At 38.6% G+C, this 11928-nt stretch overlaps 1 protein-coding gene and 1 long non-coding RNA gene across 2 annotated transcripts in view; one reads left to right on the top strand and one right to left on the bottom strand.

The window, feature by feature from the left end:
- The window catches only part of gabra2a (gamma-aminobutyric acid type A receptor subunit alpha2a), a 43899-nt gene that overhangs the window by 21312 nt on the left and 10659 nt on the right, over window positions 1-11928 (bottom strand). The window contains exon 4 of the mRNA XM_042500546.2: window positions 8601-8668. Within this exon, the coding sequence (XP_042356480.1) occupies window positions 8601-8668 (68 nt within the window). The remainder of the gene's footprint in view (window positions 1-8600; window positions 8669-11928) is intronic.
- LOC148187559 (uncharacterized) lies at window positions 1449-6348 on the top strand. The gene is made up of 3 exons (XR_015778693.1): window positions 1449-1490; window positions 4058-4172; window positions 4349-6348. It is a non-coding gene; the product is annotated as an uncharacterized LOC148187559 (long non-coding RNA).

Genomic DNA, 11928 nt, shown 5'->3' with positions numbered 1-11928 from the left:
ACCATGTATTGAGGCTGTGTCCTTGCCGTAGTGGCTGCGGGTTCGATTCCGGCCTTGGCCCTTTGCTGCATGTCATCCCCTCTCTCTCTCTCTCCCCCTTTCACACTTGTGCTGTCGTGTCAATTAAAGGCAAAAACGCCCTCGAGGTCTAACAGACACGTCTGGTTCATTTCCTTCCTCATTAAACATTTACAAAAGTTATAAGTACTTGAAACCAAGCACTGTTTACTTCCTTGTTTGTTCTTCCCTGCCTTTGCTGCTGCATTGTAGCATATCTTGGCATGTTACCACCACCTTTTGATTAGTGGAAAAGTGTGGCACCATTGGTATTGGAGTATTTGTACTTGAGTTGAGTTTTTATAATTTTTTCGTTAATTTACCCTTTGTTTGGATTTTGTTTAGGTAATCAAAAGACGTCAGTTTCTTCAAGTGCATTTTTAATAAAATATAAAATAAATGTATGTACTTTTTTTCATTTTCGGCACTCTTAAGGTCATTTTCTTGTTTGTTTTTGACTTTTTATTGCTAAATTTCAATTACTCTTTCGTAACATTTTCACTTATTTTTTTGCAAATTTTTGGCGATGTCTTGTTAAGTTTTGCCTTCTCCCCATGTTTTTGAAAGAAATCAAACCAATTTGCTCAGGTTTCAAAGGGTTAACCACAGAGATGAAATATTAGACATGAATTTATCATATGAATTTTATATGTTATGGGTATTTGTAACACAACTGTGAAATTTTTACAAATCAGGGTTAAAGGCAAAGAGCAGATGAAAACCTTGATTAGGAGGGAATAGTAAAGTCAATAATGATGGCAAACAGGACCAACACAAGTTAATATCTTTTGTAAAAACATAACCTATCTTTCACCATAACATGTTTTAATAAACATCATTTTTGTCATTGGAATCTCTAGGGGGTGTCGACTGGAGCTGGATCAGCACAGCTGAAAAATGCTCAGTGCAGTTATATCAATAGGAGCTCTAAATAGTCTGTACTAATTTGAGGCCTGACATAGTGCTGTGGTCAGTGAGTCAATGGATTGTTTATTTCATTGAGTTTACAGTCTCTTGGGAAGCTTCAGTGGAAGAAGCCTTTGACAGGAAGACACTGAGGTACACAGACTTACAGGCAGAAGCTGAGCAGAGAAGATGGAAAGCTAGGGTTCGCCCAGTTGAAGTGGGATGTAGGGGATTTGTACCTGGATCAGCTATCTCTCCTGGCGGAACTGGGACTAAGAGGACAGAGTTTGAGGAAGACAGCGAGGGAAATGTCAAATGAGGCTAAATCCAGTCAGTGGATTTGGATTAAGAGGAACAATGGTTTTTGGGGACCAGCAGAGGGACCCACTGAATGGACAACTCCTTGAGATCAGGTGGAGAGATCCACCAATCAGTCTTCTCAGGACAAAATCCAGGAAGTGTGAGGGTATTTAGGGGTGGGAGTGGCCTGTTTTAGTCTCTCTGTGTGAGACCGTGCTGCCATCCAAGTAAGTGTGTTGGTTGATCCAATTCACCCTTATTTCTCTTAGCTTGAGTCTTTTGTGTGAGTTGTAGTATATTGGCAATTGTGATGCATGTGCTAGGGAAGGTAGCATCAGCACAGTCACTACCTGGAGTCTGCATAAATAGCTGCTTTGATAGCATCAGCACAGTCACTACCTGGAGTCTGCATAAATAGCTGCTTTGATAGCTAGCCTAGCTAGCTTAGTTAGCTCAGTTTAGCCTCCTGGGGGATAGCCATGTGTTAGCTTAGCTTAGCTTTGTATCTGTGGTAGCCTGTGGTATCTGTCTGTAGGCTGTGATAGCCATGTGATAATTAGCCTAGCTAGCATGGCTAGCGTAGCTTAGCCTTAGCCTTGTATCTGTGATAGCAATGTTTTAGTGTGGCTTAGTGTTGTAACTGTGATAGCTTTGTAGTAGTTTAGCTTGTATCTATGATAACTTTGTAGTAGTTTAGCTTAGCCTTGTATCTGTGACAGCCAGGTGGTGATGCCACGACCTGGAGCTTGCATAAACGGAGCCTGGCTCTGTTGAAGGTGGCAGGGCTGTTTTTGGCTGCGTAGAGCAGTGAGGGCTGGCACTAGGGGAGTGGCTTTGGGACGCCAGGGTTCACTGCCTAGCCTCCTGGAGGTGTTGTGTGACCAACAAGATGAAACACTGATGAAAGGAGGCTCCCACCTGATGACCCCAAAGATGTGTTAGTCTTCACTGCTCTCTGACTCTCTCTGACCTCTCTCTGGCATTCATATTCAAGTCATTGCTAAACAGTGACCCTAGGATCCTCATTGAGTGCTTGTGAACAGGAGTTAAGAATGATTTATAAAAATTAAATTGAGGGACCAGAATAAGACAAAACAAATGAATCAGGATTGCGTAGAACTGGAAAAAGAATCTTGCTTCTTAGTGTAGCTGGAGAGACTGTTTGGCAAACACTAAAGCGACTAAATTATTCAACATTTTGTAACATCCTTGTAGACCTCCATATGCCTCTGTCCAACATCGGTGTGTTGTACTCCCCTCACTCTTTAATCTCCGTGGAGGATACCATTTTCCAAGTGTACAGTGCAAATTTATTTTTTAATTAAATTCACATTCATTTTTTTAATATTTGCCTATAATGCAAAGTAATACAAGGGCTACTTGGATGCTTCAAACACAATTGGCACGGTTTTAGGGTGGGCAACTAAGATTAGTGTCACCAATTCAGTATCTGACTAAATGTCTCCCCTTCTGTTCCTGAGTTCTGAATAATGTCCAGAATAGTGTTTTGTAGAATATTATGTCACAGTGAGGTTGACCTTTGACCTTCTTCATTGACCATGAAATTCTAGTTAGTTCATTATTGAGTCAAAGTGGGCATTTATGCAAAATGTGAAGAAAATCTCTCAAGGGGTTCTTGAGACATTGAGTTCACAAGAATGCTAAGGACACAGTACCAGTGACCCTGAACTCAGAGCATCATTCATTTTTGAGTTCAAGTGGACATTTGTGCCAAACTTGAGGAAATGTCTCCAAGCCGTTCTGAGGATATTGCATTCATGGTAAAGAGATGGCCACAAGGTCACAGTGATGTTGACATTTGACCGTTAAATTCTAATCAGTTATTAGTAAGGTCCAAGTGGATGTTCGTGCCAAATTTGAGGAATTTCCTCAAGCCAATCTTGAGATATAGCATTCACAAAAATAAGACGGATGCAAAGTCACAGGGACCTTGATGTTCAAACAAGAAATGCTAATGAGGTCATCATTGAGCTGAAGTCGATGTTTGTGCCAAATTTGAAGAAACTCACTCAAGGTGTTCTTTTTATGTCACCTTAAAAATAAAGAGACATACAAGGTCCCAGTGACCTGGACCTTTGACCTTTGACCACCACAATCTTAAATGTTTGTCTTTGAGTCCAAGTGGACATTTGTGTCCAATTTGAAGAAATTATCTCAAGGAATTCCTGAGATATTGCATTCACAAGAAAGTGATGGATACAAAGTCACAGTGAGTTAATCACTGAGTCCAACTGGATGCTTGTGCCAAGATTGAAGAAACTCCCTAAAGGTGTTCTTGAAATGTGTCACAAGAATGAGACAAATTTAAGGTCACCATGATTTTGACCTCTGACCACCAAAATCTAATCAGTTCATCCTTGAGTCTACTCAAACATTTCTGCCAAATTTTTTAAAAATCCCATCAAGATGTCTTTAAAATATCACCTTTACAAGAATTAGACATACAAGGTCCGAGTCACCTTGACCTTTGACCACCACAATCTAGCATGTTCATCCTTGAGTCCAAGTGGACATATGTGCAAAATTGAAATATATTATATTAAGATATATCATTTACAAGAATGGACAGATACCACAAAAACATAATGCAACCATCCACCAGTATTGATGGCACAGAAGCATAAAAATGCAATTTCCTTTCTGTTGGATGTTAATAGATATGAACATTTTTTCAAGGATTTTAGAATATCTTGGTCTGCCAATCAGAATGAAGAATCCGACATAGAAAATAAGCAGGTGTATTAGGTTTCTGGCTGTCTTTTTCCTTTCGCAGTATTTGCGTGAGAAGGACAGACAGGACATTATAATCCAGCAATGAGAAACCCTCACAAACAAGGAGGCAGAGGGCACAGCAGGGGGCCATCCAATCTATCACGGAAAGGGAAGAGGTGTGTGTGTGTGTGTGTGCGCGCGCGCGGGGGGATATGTGTGTGTATCAGAGCTGAGCTATCAAAGGCAGAGGAAAGATAGACACAGTGGTGGGGTGAAATTATCTGCTGCAAGTTTGATGGAGACATGGCATGAATTAAACATGAGACCATCTCTCTTTTTCTTTCTTTTGAAGGTGCTGTCTCGATCACGACCACTTCCATCCCTCTGCCCCTCGCTTCTGTGTCACTTAAATATTTGAGAAGAGCCAGGTGGGGGTGGAAGAGGGGTTGATGGCTGGGATTGTGATGGAAAAACTGAAGAAAGCTTTTAAGGCAGGAAGCAGTGTGTTTGTGTGTGACATATATGTGTGTGTGTGTAAGAGAGACTTAAGAGCAGTTCAGTGAGGGCTCTCCCTGACAGCACACTGGGAGTAGATATTGAAAGACATGCAAAAAAAAAAAAAAATCCCATTCCCCTTAATACATTACATGCCATATGCACAGTTACTGGTCTGGAATGGCTCCCCCTGTCCATGCTGGATATGAGGCAATCCATTTGGAGCACAGCTACACGGCAAAAAGATGATCTGTTGATGGAAATCTACAGCGCTTGTTCAATAAAAAAAGTGATGACCTGAAACAAATTCCAGCCGTCTAAGGCCCTGTTTACATCTGGTATTAACCCTCTGAAACATGGATTGACATCAGTTTTCTTATGCTGCATTCAAACGCCTTTCATAAGTATTTAAAACCTTCAAAACCTGTGCAAATGATGATGTTCAATGTCTTTTAAAAAGGCAATGATCAACTTGGCAAGAAATATGCAAATTGCATGAAATTAGTAGATTTAGAATATTATTTTTTCTAAAAGCGAGGAAAAATGTTTCCAGAGAACTATATTTATTCAATAATTGTATAATTGACTAACTAGGGACTTGAGTTGGAAACTAGAAATAGCTATGTGAAAGACAAAAAAAAAAAGACAAAGTAAATAACAGAAATATATAATAAACTATTCAGGAGAGTTCATAAATCATTCACAGTTCATGGGTTGAAAAATAGAGTGACTTCATGTTACAGGATAATTTATTGTTATGGACAGTACTTATCAATACTGGTGAGTAAGCAGGTGAGACAAATAAAGAAGAAAAAACAACACAAAACAGAACAAACAAAAACCATTCTTCATGTTATATATTTAATCCATTTCTCCTATCTTTCTTCAAATATATGTATTTGGTTTCTAATTCTCATACTAATCTTCTCCATTTCATGTTTTTACAAGATCATTTTTTGTATGTTTTGTTTTTTGCCTAATTTTGAGGTAATTTCTTACTTATGTACTTTTAACTAATGTATTTTTGTCTGGGTCATTTCTTCTTAAATCACTCATTGCCTTCTTCCCATGTTTTTCAAAGAAAGAAAGCTACTTTTACAAGTTTTCAAAAGGTTATTATGCGTCTTGGGGGATTCAATCAGAAGTGGACGTAGGTAAACACAAGTGTAAACAACCACCAAGGTGCATCGTGATCCGGTTACTTAAACACTTTGCCACCACCAAAATCTTAAAACTTAATCATTGAGTCCATGTGGATGTTTATTGCAAAGTTGAAGAACCGGCCTTACATCCTCCTCGCGATGCGACGTTACATAAATTGATATATTTACACCTCAAAAATGAATCTGCATGGCCCGGCTCTCTATGACAGGAGAGATCATAAACGTGGTGATTGCACAGCCATATTCAGTTATGAGACATGGAAAACCCATTTTTCACTCTATATCACAAAGTAAATGTAAATTTGTACAACTTCGCCATCTGTGTGGTGGCCGTGTAAAGGTCCATATGTGTGTGATCCTGACTGTTCTTTCCTTCATCACTCCATCTTTATTTTTCTGCACAAATATTAATTAAATAATATTAGATTTATTGCAAATATTAAATTTAGCAGGTGGTCACTGGGATATGTGTTGTGATATGGTGATGAGGTGATTGATTGGACTGACCAGCTGATCCACCTCATTATGATGACTAGTGCCACTTCACTGGAGATGTATGTGCCTTGTATGATTAATAATAAATAATAATGTAAAATATTTTATTTTCTGTGCCCTCAATTTTGATTTGAGTGGGTATATTTCCTAAATAGATGCTCTGTGCTTTGTCTCGTAGTGGTAATTCACATTGCTGCTTTTAATAATGGCCACAGTCTCCGTACATGTGATGATGAGACACACAGGTTGTGAGTCTAGTTGTGTGTGTGTGTGTGTGTGTGTGTGTGTGTGTGTGTGTGTGTGTGTGTGTGTGTGTGTGTGTGTGTGTGTGTGTGTGTGTGTGTGTGTGTGTGTGTGTGTGTGTGTGTGTGTGTGTGTGTGTTGTTATGTCGGTTGTCTCAGGCTCTGGACATGCACTGACATATCGTGCTGTTTCTATGGCGCTGACACTATTCTCTCCAAGTAGATGTTACATTTTAACCCTTAGGGCCTGGTTGGTGTATTTTCTGCACTTTTCATTCTTAATTTTTCTGGTAATTTTGTGTTCATGCATACAGCATAAAGTTTGGCAAGATTGTGTATTTTTTGTTTATTCTTGGAATTTCCAGCTCAGCTCCTACAGTAATTCAGTGATGCTTGTGGAGCTCAGTGCAAGTGTCTCGGTGCAAGTGTCTCAGTCCTAATGCATCACTGTCGTGCTCAAATGACGTTAAAGCACACCCTGTCATGTAATAATGCTTAATGAAACTTGTACACACAATAAACATTCAAGTTTAAAAAAATAATAATACAAAGTTCAGAACTCTAAAATGTGCCATGCATTAAAGTGCTGCATTCCAAATCCTCTCAGTATGGGGTGTAACAATGAACAGCCACTATATGATAATGATCATTAATATGTTTAATGTGATATATGAAACTGTTCCATATCACAGCTGCACGGCAGTGGATGATCAGATCTCATTTTTTAATAACACAGTCTGACCCTTGCCGTGTCATCACTCTCCTGGTTAGAATGGCTTGGTTTCCAATAGCAACAGGACAAGCTGAGCTGACAGGTCTCTGTCTGGAAGATTTTATCTGCAGGATGTGTGTAATTACATCTGAACTAGTCCAGCAAGGCGACCCCTTAGATTTGATGAAGAATCGTGGGCTCAGAGGAGGATTTCTTTAGGTTGAAGCCTGAACTCAACGCTGTGTTTAGCTCTCTAGTTGGTTAAAACTGTCCTTCCTTAGAGACTATTAACAGTAGGCTTATAGTATTGTTCTGCATCAACGTGCTAACCGAACATTTATGTAAAGGACGACTTTTGAAACGAGCACTAGAAAAATGGTCACCAAAATAAAGGGGAATCATCAGCTGAGGGCCTTTAATATTTATGACATTAACTTTACATTTTTCTAACCAAACTTGCAGCCAACAGTGCCTGATTTACTTTACATTTCAACATTTCATCCCTGACTCATAGTCAGAGTCATCTCTCAAAAAAATCTCGTACTTCCTGATATATATTTTTCAAGTTTCTAGTTCACACCCGAAGCAAAAACCAGGAGATGTTTAAGCTGCACATTTATGTCTTTCAAAGAGCTGCAGCTGTTTTCGTATCACACTTTGTGTGCGTTGTCCTGGGTCCTGAGTAGGGGTGGGACAAAAAAACGATATGCCGATAATCATCATCCTTCCTCGTGCGATACAAGAATCAATATGCTGGCGCCAAATATCAATATTTTAATTGATAAAATACGCCACTACAGATGTCAATGCTGGTTTGTCAGCCAGTGTCGCTACTTTATGACTACTCGCGGGGCTGCTTCACACTTTAATGAGTGAAATCTGGATGGAAGTTAACTGGTTAACTTGGCTTCTACAACACTGAAGGGACAAACAAATTCGACAAAGACTTTGCAGTATGTAAGAACTGTCTGACAAACGTGAAGTACACAGAAAATGCCACAAACATGCAGAGCCACTTGCAGCGCCGCCACCCTGATCTTCTCGCTGGGAAAGCGGCTGATGCTAATGCTAAAGTTAGCAAACATGCAACTGTGAATGCAATGTTCAGCGCAAAGCTCCTTTTCTTGTCCCCAAGGGCCACCAACATTACAAAGTCAATCGTAAAGTTTATTTGCAAGGACCTCCAACCCTACAGTGTGGTCGAAAATGAAGGGTTTCGCCAGATGCTACAAACGCTAGCAAACTTATGAAATACCGAGACGGAAATATTTAATTCTGCACTTGACTGTCTTACGACTATTTTGTATTCTCTAGTTAGACATATTTTGTGATGTATCGTTATATGATTCTCTAGCAATATATCGATCATTGCAGAATCACTGTATCGTGATAAGATCAATATCCTGGACCATGTATCGTATCATATCGTGAGGTACCCTGTGATTCCCACCCCTAGTCCTGAGCAGATGCACTGTGAGGTGAAGGGTGAGACTTACCATATCTGTGTCGGACACTGGACCAAAACTGGTGACGTAGATGTCAGTCTTAACTTCCGTTACTCGGTCTGTGACAAAAAGTGGAAGTTATTGTAGAAAGTTATAGTCTATAAGAAAATCACAAACTTTATAAATCATAAAAAACATAATTGAGTAAAAATTACTCTTTGAAAGTGGAAGAGTGAGCTGGCGTTGCTTCTATAGATTTTTCCTATTCATTGTTGTACTTCCAAAAGGTTGGAGGGCATATGAGAAACAGATGAATTAAAGAATGGTCAAAATTTAGGGAGCAAAGGCCAAAATATCCTCGTGTTTACAATTGGTGCAAATAAAATGTGTTAAAGTTGAAGAACACTAGGTCCAAAAATGCAAGGTACATGTCACTGAAGAAACTAGGGATCGGCCGATATCGGTTTTTCAGGGCTGATACTGATATTGATTATTAGTATGACACCGAAAACTGATATTTGGAACCAATATGCATTTACAATCAAGATGAAAATCTGTCAACATTTAGAATTTCAAATATAACAAACTTCAACACAAAACTTTGTTTAAACTTAGAAGAAACATTAGTTTATACTTACCAAGTCAATTAAATCATTAATAGTTGAATTAATCAAATAATGGCCAGAAATGTGCTTTTCACAGAACATTACGATGTCACAGTGAAGTTGACCTTTGACCTTTTGGATATAAAATGTCATCATTTCATTATTTTATCCTATTAAACATTTGAACTTAAGTTTGCCATAATTAGCGCATTAATTCTTGAGTTGTAGCAGGCTGAGGACACAGGTCCTTTGACCACCAAATGTGAATCACTTCATTCATGAGTCCAAGTGGACATGTGAAGGAAACTCCCTCAAGTTCTTCTAGAGATATCACTTTCACAAGAATGAGATGGAAGCAAGGTCACATTGACCTTGACCTTTGACTGCCAAAATCTTATCAAATCATTGTTGAGTTCAAGTGGAATTTTTAGCCAAATTTGTAAAAAAAATCCCTCAAAGTATTCTTGAGGTACAAGAATGAGACTGAACTTAACTAAGATCAAGTTTATTTAAGTACGAAAGTTGATTTGTCTTGAATTATTGCAAAAGCACTTTTGTTTGTTTTAACCTAAAAAACAAATGTCCATGCTGCCTTAAAATTTTAGTTGACTTAAACTGAAACTAAATAACAAGTTCCTTTTTTTACTGGTAAGTTGTCACTATGTTTCTTTTCCTAAACCAGTAACTTTACACTGTAAAAAAAAAAAAGAAAAAGAAAAAAGAAATAAGTGAAACATAAATAACTAGACAGATAAGTAAAAAACTGAATAATGAATAAACTGTTTTTTTCTAACTGATAAAAAGTTTGTATCCGAGCTGCCCTTAAATTTTCAGTTGACTGAATTTGAGAAGACAAGTTGAGGAAATTGAGCTGAGTAAAAAATATTTTTGATGTTTGACTTATTTTTTACAGTGTACCTGCCTAAACCCAAAGATGCCCTATCACGTTTCCAACTTTCATAACTTCACGTTATCGACGTAACTCAATGCTGAGAATGTAACGTTGTTTGTAGGGCACTAATTCATAGGTTATCATACAAACCAGAGGATGTGTTGCATAATGTTTGTCATTGTCATGGGGCAAATTTATTTTTAAAATTAATGTCACAAAAAAAGCAGTGCTAATAAAAGCCAAGCTTGTTTATTTGTATATCTGTCGTAGTTACTCCCATATTTGCATAAATCAAGCGGCAAATGGTCACGATTCAGGCTGTTACAGACACTACGTCCATGTTTGCACAGTCTGCTGATAATACTCAACGCTTTCTGAAACAATGTTGGCAGACAGGAAAAGGAAACATCGCTTTAAAGACTCATTTGCATAGAAAAACGGCCCGACTCTTCATCCTTTCTTCATCCATGAATCAAACGCTGGTGTTGTCAGAACCTGCGGTGGAGGGGGTTAACTGTGTGATCCCTCTGCTTCTTCATGTCTCTGACGTTTTACTTACTGTCGCAAAGGTATAAATGCAAAGCGAGGCGCCGCATTTCATCTTGTGTGGAGAGACTGTCGAGCCACCACACAAAAATGAAGCTTTGAGTGATTCCCGCACATGAGGGCATATACAGCTGGAACGTTGCATTAATATGTTGGTCTTTCACCGCCTGGGGTGCTGAAGGTGGCACTGACATAATTTACTCTACAACTTGTACAAAAAAAGATGAACTCCTCAAGTATGAACATATTTCTTTTCAGGTGCGTGACTCCAAAATGTAATCTGAGCTGTAGATTGAAGAACACTCATACCACCATGTAAAGATGAGCACATTTATCAAACACACGCACCATGAACAAAAAATGAATGTGGAAACAACTCTTATGGAAGTATTCAACTGCTAGAAAGATGGACTATAGATAAAACTGAGCTGTCTCTGCAGTAGAAAGTAAAAGCACAACACAAGTACTTTTAAAATTGGTGCCACATGACCAGAGAAAAAAGAGAAAAATGACTGGGCTATTTGCTGTGTTCAAGTTGTAGAAAACCCACAACTACTACAACCCATGTGCTGCACAGCACCAATAAATGCTCCCGTTAGTGGGTGATGTAATGAGTTTCCCATCTGAAAAACAAAGCACGGCCAGCTGATAACAAACAAACAAACAAAAATTAAAGTCAGCAGTAAGCTAAAACAAGTTTCCAAAAACATTTTTGGCCAGAAATAGGCAATGCAGTAAGGAATCCCAGATTGCAAAGGCTGCTGAAGGACTGAGAGTCTTGCAAAAGTCAGCACATTCTGAATTCTACAGGTTAAAAGCAGAGTATGCACAAGTTGCTAATCAAACTGTAAACAATAAGTAACGCACAGAAGAGGAGGTTTTGGCCCACATATCTGCTGGCTACAGCAGATCTTACAAGGTCTTATTTGATGGTGGACTAGGGTCCTTTTTCCAACAGTTGTTAGAAACTATTGCAGCTACAGGAATAGGGGTAAGGATTGTTCATCTTTTTATTTGAATGAGGTTTGTCCCACATATGGAGGTAATAGATAATAGGATAATAGGTAATTAATGGGAGCATTATCTAGTGTGCAGACTTTGTGTTTTTGCAACTATTTTTATTCTGTCCGGCACCTAGTTTTTACTGCTTTCGGATGTGCGCGCTGCTAGAACTTTTTCCGTCATTATGTATTATAAAATGATTAGAGCTCATGATACAACGTTAAACAGGTTGTAATGCCATCTCGACAATACATTTTTATATTGATGGGAAAACAAGTTTCTGACCCCAAAAACTGTATTATTCAAGTTTCTCAACAAAAACTTAATTTTCTTT

The sequence above is a fragment of the Plectropomus leopardus genome, chromosome 14 (assembly GCF_026936395.1).
Source record: "Plectropomus leopardus strain MGB_pleo_1.0 chromosome 14, ASM2693639v1, whole genome shotgun sequence".
NCBI lineage: Eukaryota > Metazoa > Chordata > Actinopteri > Perciformes > Serranidae > Plectropomus > Plectropomus leopardus.
The sequence above is the reverse complement of the archived record's forward strand: the minus strand, read 5'-3'. Positions and strand labels throughout refer to the sequence as shown.